The 26,808-nt window shown below is 47.7% G+C and overlaps 1 protein-coding gene across 1 annotated transcript in view; it reads right to left on the bottom strand.

The window, feature by feature from the left end:
* Window positions 1–26,808, bottom strand: part of LOC148323988 (titin-like) — a 149,733-nt gene that overhangs the window by 14,938 nt on the left and 107,987 nt on the right. The window contains 16 exon segments of the mRNA XM_088314508.1: window positions 10–315; window positions 391–693; window positions 782–2,848; window positions 2,936–3,235; window positions 3,323–3,607; window positions 3,703–3,996; window positions 4,102–5,865; window positions 5,934–6,239; window positions 6,316–6,618; window positions 6,750–7,055; window positions 7,154–7,441; window positions 7,540–7,836; window positions 7,920–8,222; window positions 8,315–8,902; window positions 9,074–9,370; window positions 9,450–26,774. Coding sequence (XP_088170634.1) covers window positions 10–315; window positions 391–693; window positions 782–2,848; window positions 2,936–3,235; window positions 3,323–3,607; window positions 3,703–3,996; window positions 4,102–5,865; window positions 5,934–6,239; window positions 6,316–6,618; window positions 6,750–7,055; window positions 7,154–7,441; window positions 7,540–7,836; window positions 7,920–8,222; window positions 8,315–8,902; window positions 9,074–9,370; window positions 9,450–26,774 — 25,332 coding nt within the window.

The raw sequence follows: 26,808 nt of genomic DNA, 5'->3' as shown, positions 1-26,808 counted from the left end.
ATAACTTACCAAAGTCACTCTTGCACTGCACAGACCCTGTGGAATCTGATGGGGTGCTGAATACTTGGTTGGCATTCTTGGCAATGACTCTGAACTCGTAGGGTTCTCCTTCTCCCAAGGCGGTAACAGTGTAGAAAGTATCTGTCACGTTCGTGTAGTTACACTTCAGCCAGCGGCCCTCACCAGTCAAAGTGTACGGTTTACGTTCAATAATGTAGCCTACGATTGGACTGCCACCGTCATTAAGTGGAGCCAACCATTTGAGCGACACTGTGGTCCCGGTTACATTTGTCACTTCTGGCTTGCTTGGTGCATCTAAAGACGGAGATATTGACGTGTGTTGGTCATAGGTTGGAAGTGCTCAACTTTTGCGGGACAAGCAATACTCACCAACAGGGTTTTGGGCGACTGCTCCTTTGGAGGCTTCACTAGCCTTGCTCAGACCAGCACTGTTCATGGCATAAGCTCGGAACTGGTACTCGAGGCCTTCAACAAGGTCTTCCACTTTATAAAAGCACTCAAAGCATGGGATCTTGTTCTCCCTCACCCATAGAATATTGTTTCGCTCTTTCTTCTCAATCCAGTAACCTGTCACCTTGCTACCGCCATCGTGATAGGGCTCCTCCCACTTCAAGGTCATTGTGTTAGCAGAGATATTAAAGGCAGAAGGCCGTGTTGGGGCTCCAGGAGGTGCTAGAACAGTCAAATGTAAAGTTTTATTAGTGATTCATGACTTTCATGACAAAGGTTATTGTCATTGAGATTTAGGAATTGCACTTACTGTAAGGATGCTCTGCAACGACGGTCTCAGACTCAGTCGGTTTACTTACACCAAATCTGTTCTCGGCAGAGACCCTGAAGGTGTATTGCATGTACTTGGTCAGATGACTGACGTGGAGAGATGTGTGCTTCACGCTGGAGTTGATCAGCTGCCAGGCACTGGAACCAGATTCACGCTTCTCCACAATGTAATTGGTAATGTCAGTGCCACCGTCATCCTCCGGTTCATCCCAGTTAACGACACAGGATTGTGAGGTGATATTTGAGATTTCAACAGGCCCCAGTGGAGGACTGGGTTTACCTATTACATTTACGTCGATAATAAAAGTCTTGGTTCCGGCAACATTTTCCAGGGTCAGGTAGTATTTTCCACCATCACCCCTCATGGCATCCTTGACTGATATGCTTGTTTTGTCTTTAGTTACTTTAATGGAAACTCTGTCAGAGTTCTTCAACCTCATCTCCTCCAGCCTCCAGGCTACCTTGGGAGCAGGTCTCCCAGTAATAGGAACATCAATTGTGAAGCTGCTGCCAGATCTGCATGTGATCAACTGATTGCTGATCTCACTGAGATCAGCTGCCGGTTCAATGAGAGGCTCTTTGACCAACACGGGAGCCGGGGTTTCCCTGGGTCTGCTGAGACCGGACTCATTTTTAGCTTTCACACGGAAGTGATACTCATCTCCCTTGTTGAGCTTTTCGACCACGTAGGAGAGGTTCTTGGTGTTGCCAACCAGGACCCATTTATCCATGCCCATCGGCCTCGCCTCAATGACATAACACTGTATACGGCTTCCACCATCGTGCTCGGGCTTCAGCCAGCTCAGTGACACCGAGCTGTCTGTGGTGTCGACAATGTCCATTCTCTTCGGCTGTGCCGGCTCAGCAGTGGCAATCACAGGCTCTGTCATCTCAAGCACCTCACCGACACCATGTTGGTTCTCTGCAGAGACCCTGAAGAAGTATGGCACTCCCTCCAGGAGGTCCTGGATTTTCATTAGATTCTGAATGCATTTGACCCCAGACTGTTGCCAAGTGCGACGGGTTGCCTCACGCCTCTCGACAATATAGTGGTGGATTCGTGCTCCGCCATCATTAAGTGGAGGCTGCCATGCAAGTGTGACTGAGCCTCTGGACACCTCTTGGAACGCTAAAGCCTGAGGAGCTCCAGGACTGTCCATGACTTTCACAGTGAAAGTAATGGCCTTGCTGCCACTGCTGTTCTCCAGGTTAACAGTGTATTTGCCTGAATCATTTCTAGAGCAATTTTCTATACGTAGAGTACTTCTGCCATCCGCAATTGTGACCTCTGACATTACACCCAAGGCTCCTTCTTCTTTGAGCCAGGTAGCAACAGGGAGAGGCTTCCCCCTGAACTGGACACTTAGTTTCACAGACGCTCCAGCCTTGACAATATGTGTTTGCTTAAAGGTGGCATCAATATCCAACTGTGGTGGAGTGAGCCTATCAATGGCCTGAGCCGCTTCTAGGGTTGCCTTGTCCTCACCTCTTCCGACTTGATTTACAGCAGCAACACGGAACTTGTGCTCAACGCCAGTGTGTAGACCGGTCACTGTATACTCTGTTTCTGCCACTAGCTCTTCATTTACTCTCTTCCAGTCAAGTTCATCACCCTTAACCATCTCAACAATGTAGCCTAGGATCTCGGAACCTCCGTCATCTGTAGGTTTGGTCCATTCCAGACTGATCGAGGTATTCGTAGAGTCTGACACACTGACCACGGATGGAGAACAGGGTATATCCTTTGGCTCAACAGCTTTAATGGGCAAGGAGATATTGCTCGGAGATCCAATACCAGCATCATTCACAGCCATGACCCGGAACTCATACTCCATATCCTCAGTCAGATGAGAAACCTTGTGAGCACATTCAGTGATGGGTTTCTTGGAGAGCACCTTGTAGAACCGGACAGTCTTCTTCTCTCGCTTTTCCAGAATATAGTATTGAATGGGGTTTCCTCCATCAGATGTTGGAGGAGTCCAGGCCAAAATTATGCTTTCCCCTGTGACCTCGGTGGCATCAGGAGTGCCTGGAGAATCGGGGGTACCTGGGAAGAAATTGTAAATGGAAATATGTGAAGACCAATATATAAAACTTATCTTGTCAAGTGAAAAATGTCAATCGCTTGACTTACTGTATTGCAGCTGTGCAATAATGGGGCAGGATTCCAATGGTCTGCCAACACCAAACTTGTTGACAGCTGACACCCTGAACTGGTACTCGTTGATCTTAATGAGTTTGGTTGCAGTGAACGTGCACTCATGACAGTCATCCGACACTAACGCCCAAGAGATCTTGGATGTTTCGCGCTTCTCAATGATATAATGTGAAATATCTGAGCAGCCATTGTTCTCTGGCGGATTCCAGGACAGAGTACATGTGCCTTCTGAGACATTGCTGAACATGATGGGTCCTACTGGTTCTCCAGGTGTGTCTGCATCACATAAAAGACTTAGAGTGAAGTTATACGGAAAAAAGGACTTGTAAATATCAACTGTAATAGACAGAAACAACTGCGCACCTTGTACTTGAACCAGAAGATCCTCCTTTTTGCTTCCAGAACCATTAATTGCTTCAACGGTGTAGAGACCACGGTGAGTACGGTCAGCATCTCTGATGAAAATAGAACTGTATCCAGAAACGGTAATAATATCCATCATCTTTTTGGTGATTTCCAGGCCGTCTCTGTACCAGACCACCTTGGGAACAGGCCGTCCAGTGATGGCCACCTTAACCCTGATATTGTCACCCGCTTTGACAGTCAAACCCTCAAAATACTCCGGTCCAAATTCAATGTGAGGAGCAGCTGGTTTAGAAGAAAAGGCAATAGGTTAAATTCATGATAAATTGCTAATCCTTGTATCTCTTACGCTGGGCTCTCGCTGGCTTATTTTCACTTACCATTCTCGCTTCTGACCACAATCAAACCAGATGAGTTGGACGGGGGACTGACAACGCCAATGGCATTTCTGGCAATCACCCTGAACTCATAACGCTCATTCATTGTCAAACCAGTCACAGTGTGCTGGCAGTCGTGGACATCAGTCAAGTTGGCCTTGAACCAACGACCCTGACCCTGTCGTTTCTCAATATTGTAGCCAGTAATCTTGCTGCCTCCGTCACGTTTGGGCGCATCCCACTTCAGTGTGATCGAGTCACTGGTCACATCAGTGTAGTCAGGCTGGCCGGGGGGATCTGAAAGACAAGTCAAGTTTATGATTTGCCTTGCAAAAGAGCATATGGAAGAGATAACAAGTCATGCTACATGATGTAAGCCTACGGACAAAGTTTGGAACTCACCAACAGGACTGACGGCCATGATGGGCTTGCTGGCATCACTCATTCGGCTGCAGCCAGCATCATTCTGTGCGTACACTCTGAACGAGTACGCAAGGCCTTCAATGAGACCCAGGATTCTGTAATCAGTTTCTCGGATGAGCACCACATTCACCTTCTGCCACATGATGCTGTTATTTTCCCTCTTCTCCACATGGAAGCCCTGGATGGGGGTACCACCGTCATAGATGGGCTTCTCCCACTGGATTGTCATGCCATCGTTGGTGACGTTATACACAACGGGCCTGCCTGGTGGGCCTGGCGGCCTGAACTGGTGCTTGGCAATTACCATCTGTGAGACCAGGGGTTCACTGACACCATACCTGTTCTCAGCACACACTCTGAACTGATATTGGACACCCTTGACCAGGTTGGGCACTTTGAACTGAGTTCCCTCCACCCTGGAGCAAGCCATCTTCCAGTCAGTCTGAGAAGTGTCACGCTTTTCTACGGTATAGCAGTTGATGTCTCCACCGCCATCATCATTGGGCTCATCCCAGGAGATTATGATGCTTTCTGCTCTCACTTCATCAAGGCGGATGGGTCCAAGGGGCTTTGATGGGGGTCCAAGGGTAATAATGTGGATATGGAAGGACTTTCTGTTGATTTTGTTGTCAAGTGTAAGTGTGAATTTTCCTTCATTTTCTTTCATCACATTCTTTATCATTAGCGTGGATTTGTTGTCTGTCTTCTTGAAGCGTATTTGATTGCTTTCCTTCAGAGGAAGGTTGTCCTTCAGCCATAAGATCGATGGTTTAGGTTTGCCTTTGTATGGCAACTCAATATGGACATTGTGGCCTAAACGAACACAGATTCTTCCGTCTGGGTAGTCTGCAAGGCTTGCTTCAGGTGTTATAACATAGTCAACTACCTTGATTGGCCCAATTTTCACAAAGTCACCCTGACCCTTCTCATTTCGAGCAGCGACTCTGAAGAACACGTCGGAATGCTCCTTGAGTTTTTTTACCTCAAACTCACAGTGTCGGCTGGTTCCTCCCAGTGTCCAGTCTTCATCGGCAGTTTTCTTTTCTATGATGTAGTCGGAGATGATGCTGCCGCCATCATAATCAGGCTTAAGCCACTGCAGAGTGACAGAGGTCTTTGAGGAGTCCTTCATAGAAACATCTTTGACAGGTCCAGGAGTCTCTGTAGCCTTCACAGGTTCAAGTGTTTCACATGGTTCACCAACACCGTTCTCATTCTCTGCTAGCACGCGGAAAAAGAAGGATGTCTTTTCAGAGAGATCAACAATCGTATAGGTTGTGTCAGTGCATTTGCTTGTTACTGCCGAGTACGATCTCTTTGAAGAGTCCCTCTTCTCAACAATGTAGTTGGTGATTTCTGCGCCGCCATCGAGGAGTGGCGTCTCCCAGCAAAGTGTGACTTTTCCACGGGTGACGTCTTTCAGTGTCAGGTTCCTGCACTGAGCTGGAGAGTCCTGGACTTTCACCGACAAGGTTAGTGTCTTGGGCTCTCCTACACCATTCTCAATCTTGACTGTATATTTTCCAGTGTCAAGCTTGGTGACGCCGCGCATAACGAGGACTGTGGTTGTGTCTGAGTGGTGGAATTCATAAGAGGGATTGTCGTCAATGCATATATCTCCTTTGCTCCAGGAAGCATCTGGAGCAGGTCGACCCTTCAAAGGAACAGAAAGCTCCACATCGTTGCCAGCCTTCACAATGTAGTGAGTTCTCATGGCCACATCTGAGTCGATCTGGGCTTCCTCTGTGAAAATGATGTTTTGGTAATTAAAATACAATACAAATACATTTCTCAAGTTTGCAGTCACTCACCCAGGATGTCTTTGGCCTGTACAGGCTCAGTCATCTGCAGAGGTTCCCCTCGGCCCGCGCAGTTGACAGCAGAAACTCTGAAGAAGTAGTTAACGTCTGGCTTCAAGTCATGTACAGTATATTCGCTCGTCTTGACCTCTCCCTTTGATGTCACCATCGCCCAATCTTCCTCGCCCTCCACAAGTTTCTCCACCATGTAGCTGGTCACCTCACTGCCTCCATCCCATACTGGCTTGGACCAGCCCAATGTGATAGACGTCTTTGTGGAATCCATCACCTTCAGCTTGCAAGGCTCATCTGGAGCGTCTGTAAGTAAAAAAAAAATTGTAGGCACAGGCGGTTGTTAATTGGCATTTTGGAAGCAGCGTCTTTGATCGCTTACCAACAGGATCTGCAGCCTTATAGAAGTCGGATGAATCAGAGAAAGGTCCTTCTCCAGCCTTGTTAATGGCACAGACACGATACTGGTACTCATTTCCTTCGGTTAGATGGTAGACAGTCTTTTTATTGTCAGGAATGGGCTCTTTGTAAACTCGGATCCAGCGCAAACTTTTCTTGTCACGTTTCTCCAAGTAGTAGCCAGTAACTGCGCTACCCCCATCCACACCCGGGCTTTCCCATTCCACCACCATTGTAGTCTTGGTGATGATGTTCACCTCAGGAGTATGTGTCTGTCCCGGAGTTACTGATGCAAAACAGAAAGAACAGATGGCTGATGTTTTTGTTTTGTGTGATTGTTGACAGGAGAACGGCCAAGAAAACTCCTACTCGATTATGAAACCTAAAGTGAAAATAACGCTGTATTCCAAAGCTTACCAAAAGCATTCTTTGCAACAACAGCCTCTGACTCCAGTGGCTCTCCCACATCATACTTGTTAACAGCCATGACCCGGAACACATATTCATTTCCTCGCACCAGTTTGCCGACGGAGATGTACGTCTGCTCATGTCGCTCTGACACTGTCGACCAGACCATTCTGCTGGTTTCACGCCTCTCGACAATGTAGTGTGTCACCTTGGAACCGCCTTGGTCAGCCTCGCATACAGGCTCCCAGCGGAAGGTGATTCTGTCTGCTGTAATGAGGGTAAAATTAATGCTGCCGGCTGGGGGTCCAGGTTTGTCTGAGGAGAGATAAAAAGGGACCATAGTTTAACAAAAGAACTGAAGCATGAGACGAAACATTTCAAATATGAGAAAAGGAGCAACGTTGTCAAAATACCGAGGATTTCAACTGCAATTGTGGCAGTTGCTGAGCCTAAGAGGTTTTTTATCTTGATCTCATACGAGCCAGTGTGTTGGCGGGTTGCATCCTTGATCAGGATGGCAGAGGAGTCGGTTGTGTTTTCCACACACAAGGAAGAAGAAGCGACAAGCTCCTTTCCGTTTTTGAGCCACTCGATGCTTGGCTGAGGTTTGGCGATGATTCCGAGTCTGATTTTAACTGAAGTTCCAGCTTTGTACTGAACCACGTCCAGATACTCCGGAGGAAGGTCAATGGTTGGAGCACCTGCGCAACAGAATATTGATCACATTTTCAATGTGTTCTGTTTTTCAGAACATGCCCTCATCACACTGAGACAAGAAGGAATGAATATGAGCACCCACCATGTGCATCAATACAAGTGACTGGGCCAGCAATAATAGACGGGTTACTGACAGAGCCGACAGCATTCTTTGCGTACACCCTGAACTCATAAGACTCGTCCTGGTTTAGCCCAGACACTGTGAAGCCCATCTCAAGGATATTTGTGAAGTTAGCCTTCACCCATCGGCCACTGGTTGCGTCCCTTCTCTCCACACTATAGCCGGTGATCTTACTGCCACCATCATATGGTGGCCTCTGCCAGGACAGGCTGACTGAATTCTTTGTGACTTCTGTGACATGGACGTTTGCAGGAGGCTCTATAGTAGAAAAGTCAGAAGAGTACCAAAATATATTGGTGGAAATAGAAGCGGCAACCGTATGAATGAGAAATGCCACTTACCACATGCGTCAATCACCAGCACCTCTTCAGAGGTCTTGCTCATCTTTCCGATACCAGCAGCATTTTCAGCTGCCACCTTGAACTCGTAGATGAGACCTGGGCAGATGTTGGTGACCCGATACTGGTTTCCTGGTATTGCTGTTTTATTGATCTTTTGCCAGAGGATGCTGGTCCGTTCCTTCATCTGAAGATGATATCCGGTCACGGGATTCCCGCCATCGCTTACCGGTTCGTTCCAGCAGATAGTCAGGTTATCTCTACAGACAAAACTAACCCAAGGGGTGGATGGAGGTCCAGGGAAGGCTGCAATCAAAATGAGAGCATATGAGTTAATGATACATTTGAAAAGGTTATTTGATGAAATGGAGTACAACTATTGGGCCACATTGACTTACTGAATGGAAGCTTGATCAGAATTGGTTTGCTGTCAATGTGGTCACTGACACCATAGCGGTTCTGAGCCTTAATTCTGAACTGATACTCCTCCCCCTTGGTCAGCTTCATCGCCTTGATTTCGCTTCTTGCAATGTTCGTTGACACCTCTGTCCAGGTAGGAGTGCTAGTCTCCCGTTTCAGGACAACATAATTGGTAACAGGACTGCCACCGTCATACTCTGGACGAGCCCATTTCAAGTGCACTGTAGTCTCTCCAACATCTCCGATCTCCACCGGTCCAACAGGGGGTCCAGGCCGATCCAGTACAATGAAGTTCATGAAGATCTTGGTGGCTCCACCAGAGTTTGAGGCGGTTACTTCGTATTTTCCAGCATCGCTTGCCATGCTTTCATTCAGCGTGATCGTTAAACTGTCAGGAGTGACTTCGGTCAGTAGTCTTTTGGAACCTTTGATGACAACATTGTTCTTGGACAGAGTCACTTTAGGCATTGGCTTTCCGGTAAGTGGAATATCGAAGGTTAGGTTGGATCCAGCCCTTACATAAACCGTATTCTTGGGGTAGTTCTTCAAATCAAACTCTGGAGCCTCTGTCGGTATTCAAACAAAACGATGATGAGCAATGCAAAGTTACCTTTCATGGCAAATATTTGGTGTTACATACAATATATAGATGCAGCAGTGTACACTGAGTGCTGCATCTTCGCCAGCTGAAGATGACAAAACATATCCTACATTCACAGAGATGTAAAATAAATTACCTTGAAGTTCCTTGACAATAACTGGTACAATCATTTCTTTTGGTTCACTTAGTCCAGCTTGGTTCTCAGCTCGCACTCGGAAGAAGTACTCTGCGCCTTCCCTCAGGTTTTTTATGGTGTGGCTCATGGTCCTCCCTGTGGCGCACTTGACCCATTTGGACTGTCCCTTCTCCAGAGCATCAATGAGGTAACCCTTCACTCTACTGCCACCGTCATACTCGGGACGTGTCCAGGCAATGGTCACACTGTCTTTAGTGACATTTGTAACTCCGAGTTTCATGGGGATGCTTGGCACCTCTGTGACACAAAAGTGGACCATTGAAAGAGTTCATTTTGTAACGATCACGACATAAAAATGGCATTGACTGAACCTTACCTGTAATCTTGGTGCCAGCTTTGGCCTCCTGCGGTACTCCCAATCCATGTTCGTTCTCTCCAATAACTCTAAAGAAATAGATGGCTCCTTCCAGCAGGTCTTCCACTTGGTACGTCAATGCATGGCAGTTAGTTGTGACAGAAACCCAGGCCTTTTTACTGGCCTCGCGCTTTTCAACGTGGTAGGCCTTCACCGCATCGCCACCATCGTTCTCAGGGGCTTCCCAAGTGAGAGTTGCAGAGTCCCTGGTTACTGCTGAAACTTTGACGTTGACAGGCGGTCCTGGAGAGTCAAGTACTTTGACAACTAAGGGTAATGTTGCTTTTCCTAATGACGATTCAATACTGACACAGTATTCTCCAGAGTCATTTCTTGTTGACTTTTCAACGGTCAGTGAAGTGCTGGAGTTTGTTGAATCAATTGTTCCTCTCACCTTTAGATCTGTGCCCTCCTTGGCCCATTCCACAGAGGGAACAGGTTTACCTTTGAAGGGTACATGAAGGGTAAACGATGTGCCGTGCTGAACCACAAGGACTTTGCGCATCTCAATGTCCACATTAAACGCTGGCTCTGCAGTCCTTTCTACTGCCGCAGCCGCATCAGAATAGTGGCTGCGCACACTGCTTCCAACTTTGTTTATTGCTTTAACACAGAATTCATATTCCATGTCAGATTTTAGTCCAGTAATTGTGAACTCCAAGCTTTTGGTTAGTGCTATGGCCTCGACCCATCTCTGCAGTTCTTCTGGTGACTCTGGTTCCTCCTCTTCCCCTTCTTCATATTCTTTTCCATCTTCCGTCACCACCGGTACTGGTTTGTGACTATAGTCCCTGTATTCTACACTATATCCAAGAATAGGAGCGCCTCCATTGTCAGTCGGTGGCTTCCAAACAATGGACACGCTATCCTTGGTTGAATTCACGATCTTTGGCTTGGATGGAGGAATGGGAACGGCGAGGGGATCGACTGCTCTAAATGAAGCAGAGGTTTCACTTGGAGGACTCAGTCCAGCGGCATTTTCAGCATATACTCTGAAATCATACTCGCTACCCTTACGCAGTTTGGTTGCTACTGTGGTACATTCAGTGACTGAATCTCTATTGACACGGATCCAATGCATACCAGTCTTCTCCCGGCGCTCAATAACATAGCCAGTGATTGGAGTGCCTCCGTCACTAAGCGGTTTGCACCACGTGAGTGTCATTGAATCGCCAGTAATGGCAGTGACATCAACGTTAAGAGGAGCTGTGGCAAAAGTGTATGGATCGGTGATCTTGACAGCCTCACTCTCCAAAGCCTCACCACTTCCATGCTTGTTAATGGCCAAAACCCTGAAGATGTATTCATTGCCCTTCAGCAGTCCTCTTACAACAAAGTATGTTTTGGTGACGTTGTCCTTCACTAGTGTCCAGGCCAAGCGGCTGGTCTCGCGCTTCTCAACAACATAGTGTGTAATCTCAGCACCACCGGGCTCCTGAGGTGGACCCCACGACAGAGTGCATTCCTCAGCTGTGAGATCTGTAATCTGCAAAGGTCCTGCAGGGGGGCCTGATTTATCCAGAATGATACAATTTATTGGCATGCTCACTGTCCCAGCTATGTTCTGCAGCGTGAGTAAGTATTGACCAGAATCTCTTCTGATGCAGTCTTTCACAATCACCGAGGTACCGGTATTTGTCGAAACAACCTGGATTCTTGCTCTAAGCACAATCTCGCTGCCATCTTTGCTCCAGGCGATGACGGGCGCAGGGCGGCCTGTGATGTCAGCATGAATTTTTAAAGTTTCTCCAGCTTTCACACATACAGTTTCTCTGTATTTGACGTCCATCATGATGCGTGGCAGCTCAACATCATCCTTGACGGTGATTGGGCCAGTGTTGTTGGAGGGTTCACTGAACAATCCCGCTGCATTCTTAGCAATAACACGGAAATCAAATTGGCCGTCCTCTGTAAGGCCCGTCACATGGTAGTGAGTCTCAGGCACATTTGTGAAATTGCACCTTGTCCATCGACCTTCTGGAAGATCTCTACATTCAATGATGTAACCAGACACCTTGGCACCACCATCATACTCTGGTTTGTCCCAAGACAAGGATACGGAGGTTCTGCCAACAGCAGTGACAACGGGGGTTCCTGGATGATCACATGGATCTCTTGCCACTACAGCTTCGGAGGGCTTGCTGCATTTACCGATCCCGGCGATATTTTCAGCATAAACACGATATTCATACACAATACCCTCTTCTATTCCGCTAACTTTGTATTCAGAATCCTTGATCATTCCTCTGTTCATCTTTGTCCAGAGAATGCTAGCACGCTCCTTCCGTTCTAGGTGATATCCAAGAACAGGACTTCCGCCATCATTGACAGGCTCGTTCCAGGTCACCACCATGTAAGACTTGGTAGCAATCATGACGGCAGGTGTGGAAGGGGGTCCGGGTTGCTTAAAGTTGTACTGAGCTGTAATTGCAGGAGAATCTAAATGTGCACTCTTTCCATAACGGTTGACTGCATAGATACGGAATTGGTATTCTGCCCCATGCGTCAGCCGGCTGGCTGTGTAAGCGGTTCTGGCCACACTGCTCGCAGCCATTTGCCACTCTTGTGTATTGGTATCTCTCTTTTCAACGATGTAGTTGCTTATGGAGCAGCCGCCATCGTAATCTGGCGCGGACCAGGAAAGTGTGATGCTGTCAGAGGTCACAGCGTCTACCTTGATGCTTGTCGGTGGACTCGGTTTATCCAGGACAACTACACTTAGATGGGACGTGACTGTTCCTGCAGTATTGGCCAGCGTGATCTCATACTTTCCAACATGCTCCCTGGCGGCCTGTTTAATGAGAACCTTGGATGAAGTTGCTGTGTTTAAAATTGTAACAGAAGAAGTTTGCTTCACAGGGAGACCATCCCTCTTCCAGGAGACGACAGGCTTCGGTCTGCCTCTCACCGGAACCTCAACAGTCAGGTCATCTCCGGCCTTCACGCTGTATGTTGTGAATGATAGGTTGACAGAAGGCTCAATTGCCACATCCTTTGCAACCACGGGCACGCCAAGCTCCTTCGGCTCACTCTTTCCCTTCTCGTTGATTGCTACAACTCTGAATAGGTAAATTTCGTTGGGAATCAGGTTAGGAATGGTAGCCTCGGTCACCTTGACTGTGCAAGCTGTGCCCCATTTTTCACCACTCTTGAGCTTGAATTCCACATTATAGCAGATGACTTTACTACCGCCATCGTGTGCAGGTTTGTCCCATGAGAGTGAAACGCTGGTTTTAGTCACATCAAGAACGGTTATATTGCTTGGTGGCAGCGGTACCTCAGACACTTTAGTTTCTGTGGTTTCAACCATCAGTCCTTGGCCGTATTCGTTCACAGCACAAACCCTAAAGTAGAAAATGCCTCCCTCGGGCAATTCTTCAATCTTAAAAGTGTTGGCTGTGCAATTGCTAGTTACGGTCGTGTAGGCCTTCCGGACAGACTCCCTCTTCTCAACAATGTAGTTGGTGATTTTAGACCCACCGTCGGTGAGTGGGGTATCCCAGACAAGCCTTACTGAATCCTTTTTGACATCCTTCACAGTGAAGTTCTGTGGTGCACTTGGTGTATCCAAAATTCGCACTGAGACAACGGCAGACTTTGAACCGCTGCTGTTCTCCAAGGTGAGTGAGTATTTGCCACTGTCCCAGCGGTTAACATTGTCAATAACAATCATGGTGTATGAGCTTGTGGAGTCAATGACAGCCCGACCTGTGAGAGTGCCATCCATTTTTTCCCACTTTACAGAAGGTTCTGGCTTTCCTCTAATGGTGACAAACAAACGCAATGTACCTCCAGCACGAACAGACACAACCTTTCTGAGATCGGCATCAAGCTCAATCTCCGGTGCTTCGACCCGGTCCTGAGCGACCACTGTGCCGTGGACATAAGCAGCCTCGCCCACTCCCTCTGAGTTAATGGCGCAGACACGGAACTGATATCCTTCAAATTCTTTTAAGTCCGTGACAGTTAGTTTTGTAGCCTGAATGCCAGAGGGCGGCGTGCATACGGTCCACTCTTTTTCGACCGGTGCGTCTACTGCCGGGGCAACTTCTATCTCCTCTGTAGATTCTGGTACTGGTGTATACTCTCGCATTTCAACTATGTAGCCCTTGATGTAGGCGCCACCATCAAAATCAGGCTTGCCCCAGGAAAGTGAGACGGAGCATTTTGTATGGTCAACCACCTTGGGATGGTGTGGGGGTCCGGGGGGTTTTGTGGCATCACAGGCTCTGTAAAGTAGAGACAGTTCACTGTGCGCTCCAATTCCAGCCTCATTCTCAGCTGCGACGCGGAACTCATAAAAATGATCAGCAATCAGTCCCGTCACTTTGAAGTGAGTGTCTGTCAGTTTTTGTCTGTTGCACTTCGTCCATCGGACACTGTCTTTGTCACGTTTTTCTAGGTGATAACCTGTAATATCTGCTCCACCAGTCTGTTCTGGAGCTGACCATGACAGAACTATCGACTCTTTTGTGATCTGACTTGCCTCTGGTGTTCCCGGAGCACTCGGGGCTTTGTAAGGATTGCATGCAACAATGGGCTCACTCTCAAGATAATCACCAATACCGTATTTGTTAACAGCCCTGACTCTAAAGATGTATTCATTCCCTACAAGCAGGTTTGTTAGTTTGCAATACAGACTCTGGATATCAGCAGCAGCCACTGTCCAAGATAAACGACTGGTCTCTCGCTTCTCCAGGATATAGTGCATGATATTCGCACCTCCGTCCAGGGATGGCTCAGACCAGGCAAGGGTGCATCTGTCAGCCATGATTCCTGCTACCTTCAAGGGTCCCGAGGGTTTTCCTGGTTTGTCAAGGACTTTGACTGTGATTGGGAAGGTTTTTGTACCACCCAGGTTTTTGAGCACAAGTTCATAGCGCCCACTGTCCAATTTGGTCACATCCTTAATGGTCATGCTAGCACATTTGTGAGTGTTTTTCACTTGAGTGCGCAGAGCTCTGTTCATTTCCTTGCCTTCCTTGAGCCAGAACACATCTGGAATTGGTTTTCCGTGGATGTCTGCATCAAGAGTTAAATGTTCTCCAGCATTGACAAGAATTACATCCTTGTACTTTGGGTCCATTGAGGCTCTTGGTGGCTCAATTTCGTCAGTGGCAGTTATGGATCCAGAGCTGTCAGAGGGCTCGCTGAAGACACCAGCAGCATTTCTGGCAATAACCCTGAATTCATATTGCTCATTTTCTGTCAGACCGCTGATGTTGTATTCAGTCTCCATTATATTTGTAAAGTTTTCTCTGACCCAACGCCTGTCCGGGGAGGCAAGGTCTTTCTTTTCAACAATATAGCCATTGACTTTGCTGCCGCCGTCATACTGAGGCTTTGTCCAGCTAATCATAATGGAGTTTTTAGAAATGCTTACAGCCTCTGGAGCACCAGGCGGGTCACATGGATCACGAGCGACAAAGGACTCCGAGACTTTACTGCATCTACCGACGCCAACAATATTTTCAGCATAGACTCTGAACTCGTATCCAATTCCTTCTTCAAGATTACAGATCTTGAACTGAGTATCGGTGATGAGTGTCTTGTTCAGCTTGTTCCACAAGATACTGCTCCTCTCTTTGCTCTCTAGATGGTATCCGATAACAGAACTTCCCCCGTCGTTGACTGGGTCATTCCATTCAATGATCATCATCTCCTTGGTTGCAGATTTGACATATGGTGTTCCAGGGGGGCCTGGGGGCTTATATGGGTACTGGACAACAATAGCTTTGGAGTCCAGAGGAGGTCCTTTTCCATATCGGTTTTCAGCAATGACCCTGAACTGGTATTCCACACCTGTCTTCAGCTTGGTCACTTTGAAAGCTGTCCTAGCTAGCTGTGTGGTGACTGACTGCCATGTATTGCCTGTGGTCTCTCGCTTTTCTATGATATAATGCTTCACCTGGCAACCACCCTTGTACTCTGGGGGTTCCCATGAGAGGTGGACAAAGGTGTTACTCACCTCAACAACTCTAAGTGGACCACTTGGCAGACCTGGCTTATCAAGAATAATGATATCTACGTGAGCATTAAATGTGCCCACAGTGTTGCTCGCTGTAATGGAGTACTTTCCAAAATCCTCTTTGCATGCTTCAGTTATCTGAATCCCGGTTGTTGTAAGAGTGTTCACCACATTGACTCGGGAGGTCACCTTCAGGAGCTGACCGTCCTTTGTCCAGGTGACTCTAGGTTTGGGCCTGCCAAGCACGGGAAATGTCAAGGTCAGCTCTTTTCCCGCTAACACACTATAAGTGCTGAACTGCAGTTTAATGCTTGGATCCAAGGTCATGTCACTGGCAACAACAGATGTCACGAGTGCCTTTGGCTCGCTCTTCCCCTTCTCATTATAAGCAATGACACGGAATAGATATTCCATTGCGCTCGTGAGGCCTGTGACAGTGCCCTCGCACGCCTTCGTATTTGTGGCGACACCCCACTTATCTGTACCCTTGGGCTGCATCTCAATGAGGTAGCCAGCAATCCTGCTACCTCCGTCATGCTCAGGTTTTTCCCAGGCCAGTGACACGCTGGCTTTGGTGACATCAACAAGAGAGACATTTCCGACAGGAAGCGGTACCTCGGACGCTTTTGAAGCATTTTTTGTTTCATTTGCCTGGCCAATGCCATATTCATTCTCAGCCATGACTCTGAAGTAATACATCGCACCCTCGATCAAGTTCTCAACCTTGAATGTTGTCTTTGTACATTTGCTTGAGACATTTGCGTATGCTTTCCTGGTTGATTCACGCTTGTCAATGACATAATTCTTAATTTTTGAACCTCCGTCAATTAGTGGTGCATCCCAAACAAGAGTGACTGAGTCCTTCCTAACATCTTTCACAAGAAGGTTTTGCGGGGCTCCAGGTGTATCAAGGACTTTCACTGTAACAAACTCTGACACAGACCCACTGCTGTTGGTCAGTGTTAGCGTGTATTTTCCTGAATCACATCTGTCGCAAGAGTCGATGGAAAGCTGTGTGAAGCTGAGACTCTTTTCAACCAATGCCTTTTCAGTTAGGTTTGTCTCATCCTTAAGCCACTTAATCTCAGGTGTTGGTCTGCCCTTGAACGGGACATGGATCCGAACTGATCCACCGGCCTTCACCGATATTCCCTTCCTCAGCTCAGAATCCAAGTGGATCTGTGGTGGCTCATACCTTTCTTCTGCTTTAGCAGTCCCCGGGAGAATGGCTGGCTCACCAACTCCAAGTTTGTTCAGTGCGCACACCTGGATTTTATAGTCCTGACCCTCTGTCAGTTTGGGGATCTCATATTTGTTAACACGCAAGCCGGTGGGGGGAGTAACCATGGTCCACTCTTCTTCCTCAGCCTTGCAGACTTCAACAATATATCCTTGAATGGCGCTACCGCCGTCGGACAATGGCTTTCCCCACGACACCGTGATTGACGTCTCTGTGGAGTCAATGACGTTGACGTATGCAGCGGAGCCAGGTTTGTATTTAGGATTGCAGGCCTTGTAGTAAGAGCTTGGTAGACTGGGCTCTCCCAGGCCAACAACATTCTCAGCAGCCACTCTGAATTCGTACTCATGACCGCTGGTCAAGCCGGTTACTCTGAAGGAAAGATCGGTGACTTTCTGTCTGTTGCATCTGGTCCATTTAATTCCGGCTCTGTCCTTCTTTTCAACAACGTAATTTGACATTTCACCGACACCATCAGTCTCTGGGGCAGTCCAAGTGACAGTCATGCCATCTTGAGTAATATTGGTGACGTCCTCAATATGAGGCGGACCAGGAAGAACAAAAGGAGACTTCATTACCACTGCAGCGGACTCCAGTGGGCCACTTGTGCCATAATTGTTGACTGCCATGACACGGAACCTGTACTCATTGCCTTCCAACAAGTTGGTGACTTTGTAACACGTGGTGGTGCAGTTGGAAGAAACGACAGTCCAAGCTAGACGACTGGTCTCTCTTCTTTCGATGATGTAATGCATGATGGAATTGCCGCCATCGTGTAAAGGAGCACGCCACACCAATGAGCATCTATCCTCAGCTACCCCAGATACATGAAGGGGTCCCTCACAGGGACTCGGTCTGTCCAAGACCAATACTTTGAATGGCACACTTTCAGTGCCTGCCTCGTTGGTTAGGTGGAGTGTGTACATTCCGCTGTCAGTTCTCATTGAGTCCTTAATGAGGATCAGGGCATGGTTTTCTGTATTTTTTAAGTCAAGCCTGAGCGTGTTTTCAATTGGAACGTCATCCTTAAACCACTGCATGGCTGGCAGTGGTTTGCCACGAACATCTGCGTCCAGTTTGAACGTCTCCCCAGCATTGATGACAATGGTCTTGGTGAATGCTGGGTCAATAGAGAATTTAGGCGCCTCGATCCTGTCACTCGCAGTGACCGGTCCACTGTTGTACGATGACTTGCTGATGGTACCAACAGCATTTTTGGCTATGACTCTAAAGTCGTATTGGGAATTTTCCGTCAGGCCAGTGGCAGTGAACTGGGTCTCGATTACATTTGTGAAGTTTGCCTTTACCCAACGGCCTTCTGGCAAATCACGTCTTTCCACAAGGTAGCCAGTTATGTTACTGCCACCATCATATTCCGGTTTAGTCCACAGGATAGTAATGCTATCTTTGGTCACCTGGATAGCTTCTGGTGTACCAGGAGGATCGCACGGGTCTCTGGCCACGCAACCCTCTGAAACTTTACTGCACCGTCCGATGCCTACAATATTTTCCGCATACACCTTGTATTCATACTCGATACCTTCCTCTAATGGGTGGCTCTTGTAATTAGTCTCATGAATGAGTGACTTGTTTATTTTGACCCACAGAATACTATTCCGCTCCTTTCGTTCAAGATGGTAGCCGAGGACCGGACTGCCTCCGTCCGAAATTGGCTCATGCCACTCCACAATCTGGTGATCTCTTGAGAGTGACGAGATGAATGGTGTGCCCGGTGGGCCAGGTTCTCTGTATGGGTACTGAGCAACAACAGGAGCAGAATCAAGGCCATGACTCTTTCCATACCGGTTCTGAGCAATGATCCTGAACTGGTACTCGGCTCCAGTCTTCAATCTGGGCACTTTGATTGTGCTTCTGGCACAGTTATTACTGACATTTTCCCATGTTGTTGTTACAGTATCTCTTTTCTGCACTATGTAGTTTGAAATCTGACAACCACCGTTGTGTTTTGGTGGATCCCATGAAATAGTCACACTCTGCGTGGTGATTTCATCAAATCTCACTGGCCCAGAAGGGGCTCCAGGCTTGTCAAGTACTACAATTTCAATGGTGGCTTCTTTCTTTCCAACAGAGTTAACGGCATTAATGCTGTACATGCCTCCATCGTCAGCTGCTGCCTCCTTAATGCTCAGACTTGTATGAGTCGGGGTGTTGTGAATGTTCACTCTCGTAGTGAACTTCAAAGGTGCACCATCTTTTGTCCATGCTATCGTTGGTTTGGGGCGTCCAAAGATTGGCACTTCAATTTTTAGATCTTTACCGAAATGGACGCTGTAGCTGCTAAAAGTAGGTCGAACATCAGGCTCAAACATCAAGTTCTTTGTAATGACGTGGCCAGAAAGGACTCTGGGGTCACTTTTCCCCTTGTCATTTATTGCCGTAACTCGGAACAGGTATTCCTCCCCTGGATTCAGATTGAGAACGGTTGCCTCCAGTGTTTTGTATGTGTTTATACCAGACCACTTTTCTTGTCCCTTAAGCTGCACTTCAAGCAAATACTGAATGACTCTACTGCCGCCATCATATTCTGGATGTTCCCAGGCCAAAGAGATGCTTGTATTTGTTTGATCCGTAACAGTCAAGCTCTTGGGAGCCTGCGGCACCTCTGAGACTTTAAGCGGGTCAACAGTTACTGCAGGCAGACCAATACCATGAGCATTTTCAGCAAGAACTCTGAAGTAATAACTGCAACCTTCCTGGAGTGGCTCAATCTTCCACAAAAGAGCGTGGCAATTTGTTACCACGGCAGCGTACGTTTTACGAGTGCTCTCTCTCTTTTCCACAATATAGTTTTTGATTTTAGAACCACCGTCTAAAAGAGGAACCTCCCAAGCAAGTGTCACGGACTGGTTGGTAATTTCTTTCACTGTCAGATTTACAGGAGCGCTCGGTGTATCGAGAACGCGAACGATAACAAATGCAGATTTGGTTCCACTAGAATTCTCGGCAGTGATTGTGTATTTCCCACTATCAGCTCTGTTCATCTGGTCAATCACGAGGGCTGTGTAACTGCTGGTGACTTCAACTTGAGCCTTCTCCTTAAGGGGCGCATCATCTTTCTCCCACTTGATCGTAGGAGTTGGTCTTCCCTTGATTGGAATAAAGAGTCGAAGTGAAAGCCCAGCCTTAATTGTCACTATCTTTCTCAGTTCTGGGTCAATGTCAAGGTCTGGTTCATCTGCTCTGTCCCGGGCAACAACTGCTCCGGCAACATCTGCATGTTCACCAACCCCAACCTTGTTGCTAGCACACACTCTGAATTTATAAGCCTGATTTTCTTTCAGGTTTAAAACCTCAAACTTGGTCTTCTTGACACCTGTTGGTGGCGTGCACATGATCCAATCCTCTGCAGGTGCATCTGTCGCAGTCCCCTCTGCAGCTGGGGTTTCAATCTGTGCTTCACTAGCTGCGACTTGCTCCGTGGAAGTGCAGTACTCAACGATGTATCCCTGGATCTCTGAGCCACCGTCAAAGATAGGCTTGCTCCATGACAGAAACACTGAAGACCTGGTGGTGTCTGTAACTCTGGGGTTCTGTGGTGGTCCAGGTCTGAAAACTGGATCGAGGGCTTTGTAGTATACTGTTGGAGAAGTAGGTTCACCCACACCCACAGAATTCTCTGCTGCAACCCTAAATTCATAACTGTGGCTTTCCAGGAGACCTGTGACCTTGAAAGTCAAATCTAACACGGCATGCCTGTTGCATCTGGTCCACCGAACACCTTCTTTATCATGCTTTTCAACGACATAAGTGGTGATTGGACTACCTCCATTCTCATTGGGAGCCTCCCATGTGAGCACCAGTGAATCTTTTTTCACATCTGAAACCTCTAAGCTTTTGGGTGATCCAGGGGTTGTGTAAGGATCTTTAATAATCACCGGCTCAGACACAAGTGGTGCACTACTACCAAACTCATTTACAGCGTGGACTCTGAAGATGTACTCATTGCCTTCCAGAAGCTTTGTAACCTTGCACAAGGTGTTGGGCACTTTTGGATCCACAATAGTCCAGACCAGTCTACTGGTTTCTCTCCTCTCCACAATGTAGTGAGATATTTTGCTACCTCCGTCGTGTACTGGTGCTCTCCATGAAAGACAGCATTGGTCTTTTGTTATATCTGTTACAGCAAGAGGTCCTTGGGGTGCTCCGGATTTATCCAAAATGACCACATTCACCTGTACAGCCTTTTCTCCTCCTGGATTTTTCAGCAGTAGAGTATAGCCACCTCCATCGGAAAGTTTAGCTTCCTTTATAGCGACACAGGCATAGGTTGCTGTGTTCTTAAGCTCTCTGTGCATTGTGTTTCCTATTTCCTGCTCTGCTTTCAGCCAAGTGATGGAGGGTAATGGTTTGCCGTGGACATCTGCATCAATCTTAAAGCTGTCTCCTGCTTTTACCACAATGGTCTGTGTGTATTCTGGGTCAATGCTGATACGAGGGGGCTCAATCTCATCCCTGGCGGTGATGGGCCCAGTGCTGTAAGAGGGGAGACTTAAAACACCAGAAGCATTTCTTGCAATAACGCGGAACTCGTACTGTTGATCCTGCACGAGTCCAGTTGCAACATATTCTGTCTCTATGACATTAGTAAAGTTTGCCTTCAACCAGCGGCCTTCAGGAAGCTCCTTCTTTTCTACCATGTAGCCTGTAATCTTGGCACCACCATCATACTCTGGCTTTGTCCAAGTGATGTGAACCGAATCCTTCGTAATTCTGGTTGCCTCAGGTGTGCCTGGAGGGTCACAAGGATCTCTGGCGACGTAACCTTCTGACACTTTACTGACTTTGCCAATGCCCACAATGTTTTCAGCATAAACTCTGTACTCATACTCCATTCCTGGTTCTAGGCCTGTGGTCTTGAAGGTTTGGTCTGTAATAAGTGATTTGTTCAGTTTGAGCCAAAGGATGCTGGTTCTTTCCTTGCGCTCCAGATGGTAGCCCAAGATAGCACTGCCTCCATCATTTACAGGTTCATTCCATGCCACCACCATGCTGTCCTTTGTGCACACGGCAATGGAGGGTGTTCCTGGTGGTCCTGGAAGCTTGTATGGATATTGAGCTACAATAGACTCCGACTGCAGAGCCGGACCTTTCCCATATCTGTTTTCTGCTGTGATTCTAAATTGATATTCAGAGCCAGTTTTCAATCGGCCTGCTTTAACTTTGGTCCTTGGCAGTTTTGGCGACACCATCGTCCAGTTAGTTGTGGACGTATCTCTCTTTTCCAGAATGTAGTTTTTGATTGTGCACCCGCCATCATACTCTGGTGGGTTCCAGGAAATGGTCACACTGTCAGAAGTGACCTCTTCAACTTTGACTGGACCACCTGGCTGACCAGGTTTGTCCAGGACAACAATGCTGATGTCTGCTGTTGCCTCCCCTGCTGTGTTGCCGACTGTAACGTGATAATGTCCAAAGTCATCTTTGGAAGCCTCCTTTATGCTTAGGTTCAACATTGCTTCTGTCGCACCAAAGTTTACTCTGGTTGTTCTTTTAAGTGGCTGCCCATCTTTGAGCCAGGAGACTGCTGCTTTGGGACGGGCAACATACGGGACCTCAACTGTCAGATCTTTACCTGCCAACACACTGAATGTGTTGAACAACATTTTGACACTCGGTACAATGACAAGATCTTTCACAATGACTGGCACACCAATTTGACGAGGGTCACTTGTTCCCTTCTCGTTTCTTGCTGCGACACGGAACATGTATTCTTCACCTGCATTGAGGCCACTTACGCAAGCTTCTGTTTCTTTCACGATCACAGCTTGCGTCCATTTATCGACACCTTTAGGTTGGACCTCCACAACATAACAGCCAACTCTGCTTCCACCATCATGCTCCGGCTTCTCCCACGAGAGTGTGACACTATTCTTAGTCACGTCCTTCAGACTAATTTTGCCGGGAGGTTGGGGTTTTTCAGACACTTTCACTGATTCACCAGTCTCAATCGGCAGGCCAATGCCATATTCGTTCTCTGCCAAAACTCTGAAGTAATAGTTGCATCCTTCGAGGAGCTGCTCGACAGTAAAGGTGGTGTGATGGCACATGGTGCTGACTGTGGCATAAGCCTTTCTTGTGGACTCCCGCTTTTCAACAATGTAGTTCTTGACCTTAACTCCTCCATCATTTGCTGGTGGATCCCAAGTTAGAGTGACGGACTGATTTGTTACACCGGCAAGCTTGAGATTCTGTGGCGCACTCGGCGTGTCGAGTACCCTGACTTGGACTGAGGCCGTCTTAGAGCCAGAGCTGTTTTCTACTGTGAGGTTATACTTTCCAGTGTCAAATCTGTTGACATTTCCAATGACGAGGGATGTGTATGATGTCGTGGTGTCAATAGTGGCTCTGTCGACGGGTTCGCCATCCTCTTTGGTCCATTTAGCCTGGGGGGCGGGTCTGCCTCTGATAGGAATAAACAGTCTAAGTGTGCAGCAAGCTCGGAGGGTGACCACTTTGCAGAGTTCTGCGTCCAAATCGAGCTCTGGTGGGAGGAGTCTGTCCTCAGCCTTGGCGTTGCCAGGAATGGATGCAGGTTCACCAATTCCTTCGCCATTAACAGCAGAGATGTTGATTTTATACTCCTGACCCTCAGTCAGATGGACAATTGTGAATGAGGTAGCAAGTAGTCCTTCCTTGGGGGTCACAATTGTCCACTCCTCTTCCTCCTCCTTGTCAGATGGCACGCAGTTCTCAACAATGTAACCAGTGATGTCAGAGCCACCGTCATAGGCCGGTTTGTTCCAGGCCACAGTAATAGATGACTTGGTCGTGTCCAGGATTCTGGGGTTGCACGGAGGCCCCGGTTTGTACAATGCATCACTGGCCTTGTAGAATGGACTGGAGAGGCTTGGTGCGCTGAGACCGGCAGCATTTTCCGCAATGACCCTGAATTCATATTCATGTCCAACAATAAGGCCTGTAGCCTTGAATTGCAAATCTTTGACTTTCCTCTTGTTGCACTTGACCCAGCGGAGGCCAACCCGGTCTTTCCTTTCAATGTTGTAGTTTGTAATTGGTGTTCCGCCATCACTCTTTGGCGCCTGCCACATAATGACCATTGAATCTTTGGTGACAGCGGTGACCTCGGGATTCTCAGGCACATCAGGAACCTTGTATGGATTGTCAGCAATAATGGGCTCTGAATCGAGAGGTTCACTATTACCGTATTTGTTCACCGCCATGACCCTGAAGATGTACTCATTTCCTTTAAGAAGCTTAGTCACCTTATATTCTGTAACCTGCAGGTCTGAACCAACATGGGTCCAAACTAGTCTGCTCGACTCCCGCTTCTCAACGATGTATCCTTCAATCTTAGCACCACCGTCATCAAGAGGCGGGGCCCATGTTAGTAAACAATTGTCAGCTGTGACATTTGACACCCTGAGAGGTCCAACTGGTGGACCGGGTCTGTCTAGTACTTTCACTCTAAAGATGTGTTTGGAAAAGCCACCAATGTTTGTGGCAGTCAAAACAAATTCTCCTCCATCTGATCTGATGGAGTCTTTGTTGCTCAGTGTAGTTGTCAGTTCATTGAACTTAACGTCCAGTTTCAATGTGTTCTCAACCTCTTTCTCATTCTTCGTCCACACCATGGATGGGGTTGGTTGACCCGCAATGTCAGCTTCAAGCTTGAAGGATTCTCCCGCCTTCAGTAGAAGCACATCCTTAAAGATGGCGTCCACCATGATGCGTGGCTCAATGATGCTATCCTTGCATGTAATTGGCTCCGAGGTGTCAGATGGTGCACTCACAGCTCCTGCTGAGTTTCTGGCTATGACTCGGAATTCGTAAGATGTATCTTGAGTCAATCCACTAATGCTAAATGTTGTCTCGATTATGTTAGTGAAGTTTGCTCTGATCCAGCGACCGGCGGGAAGTTCTCTCTTCTCCACCGTATAGCCAGTAATTTTGAATCCGCCGTCATACTCGGGCTTCGTCCACTTAATGGTGATCACATTATTCGTAACCAAAACAGGCACAGGCTGACCTGGGGGGTCAACAGGGTCCAAAGCCATTATTGGTTCGCAAGCTTTGCTGGGCTTGCCAATTCCAGCCATATTTTCGGCCATCACACGGAACTCATAGGCAGCACCATCTTCAAGCCCAGTAGATTTCAGTATGTTTCCTTTCACCAGACCCTTGCTGATTTTTTGCCACATGATGCTGCTTCGTTCTTTTCTCTCAATGTGGTATCCGATGACTTCATTTCCACCATCAGAAACTGGCTCATTCCAGCCGATCGTTATGGAGTCCTTGGTGAACGCCACAACATGCGGTGTACCAGGCGGCCCAGGAACTTTAAATGGATAGGCAGCCACGACTGACTCCGACGTTATCGGAGGTCCCACGCCATATCGGTTCTTGGCCTTGACTCTGAACTGGTACTCTGAGCCAGTGCTTAAACGTGTGGCTTTATACATGGTACGAATGGCCGTGGAAGTTAGCTCTGTCCAGGTCTGAGTGGTGGTGTCTCTGAGCTCGACCACGTAATTGGTAATTGGAACACCCCCGTCATTCTCTGGAGTGTCCCATGCAAAAATACAATAGTTGCGAGAGATTTCGGTAATTGTAATTGGTCCTTTGGGTGGCCCCGGAACATCGTGCACTTTGACAAAGATGTTGTCGATCGCAGAACCAACAATGTTCTTCCCGGTCATGATGTACACTCCACTGTCGGCTCTGGTGCATTCATTGATGGTGAGGATAACAGTCGCAGCAGTCGTCTCCACGTTCGTCCTCTGGGTGAACCTCAAGGCAGTTCCGTCCTTCTGCCAGGTGACCACTGGCCGGGGGCGCCCCATTACAGGAATTTCAACCTTGATGTCGTCTCCAGCTTTGGCAATAACAGTTGACTGACATACACCCCGCAGATCAAATTCTGGCAGGGAGGTTGAATCTTTGACAATGATAGGCTTGCTCTCGCGTGGAGCACTTCTTCCCGAGTGGTTGACTGCCATCACACGGAAGGTGTACTCTTCATTCTCGTTGAGATTCTTCACAGTGAAGTCCATGTTCTTGAGACTTGTTACATGGGCCCATTGATCATTTCCTCTCTTCTGGGCTTCAAGGACATATCCCGTCACCCTGTTCCCACCATCGTGCTTGGGTCTGGTCCAAGCCAGGCTCACAGAGTTCTTGGTGATATCAGTTGGAATTAGGCTTTCTGGAGGACTAGGTGCCTGGGAGGCACGAATAGGATCAGGAATTTCAACTGCTTCACCAACACCAAACTCGTTCTCAGCAGACACTCTGAAGTAGTATTCGCAGCCTTCGCCCAGATCACAGATTTTGACTGAAGTCGTGGGACAGTTTGTAACAACGGTGGCGAAAGCCTTGCGAGTCGATTCCCTCTTCTCAATAATGTAATTTGTGATCTTGGCACCACCATCAATGAGAGGCATCTCCCACCGCAGGACAATGGATTCTTTATCTATCTGGACTGGTTTTAAGTTGAGAGGAGGGCCAGGTGAATCCAGAACTCTCACATGAATGTTTGCTGTCTTTTTTCCAGCAGAGTTTTGCAGGGTAAGTTCGTATTTACCGCCATCGATCCTTGAACTTTCAGGAATGATCAACATTGTAAATGACTCGGTGCTGTCAATGACAGCACGTGGCACAGGACCAGTCTCCTTGGTCCAGGTGACGGTCGGAGTAGGGCGGCCCTTGATTGGCACAAAGAGGCGAATAGAACAACCAGCCCTGACAACAAGAGTTCTTCTCAGCTCGATGTCCAATTCCAAATCAGGTTCAGCTGCACGCTCCACTACCTCAACCAGTTCAGCAGTTTCAGCAGGTTCACCTGTGCCCTTAGCGTTGACTGCACTAATTCTGAAGTGGTATTTGCTCATGTTTTCAAGCCCAGGAACAACAAACTCAGTGATTCTCAGCATAGATGATGATGTGTCTTTAATCCACTCTTCTGTTCCTTCCTTTCTGTGCTCGATCACATAGCCAGTAACATCTAGCCCGCCATTATCCAGTGGTTTTCCCCAGTTAAGAGTGGCAGTGGTCTTCGTGGTATCTGTAACTCTTGGATTTACTGGAGGTCCAGGAACATCTGTGAAAAATCCCAAAAGTCTGCTTTTAACCAC

Source organism: Idiotropiscis lumnitzeri, chromosome 14 (assembly GCF_059441095.1).
Source record: "Idiotropiscis lumnitzeri isolate Australia: NSW breed Sydney's pygmy pipehorse chromosome 14, RoL_Ilum_1.0, whole genome shotgun sequence".
Lineage (NCBI taxonomy): Eukaryota > Metazoa > Chordata > Actinopteri > Syngnathiformes > Syngnathidae > Idiotropiscis > Idiotropiscis lumnitzeri.
The sequence above is the reverse complement of the archived record's forward strand: the minus strand, read 5'-3'. Positions and strand labels throughout refer to the sequence as shown.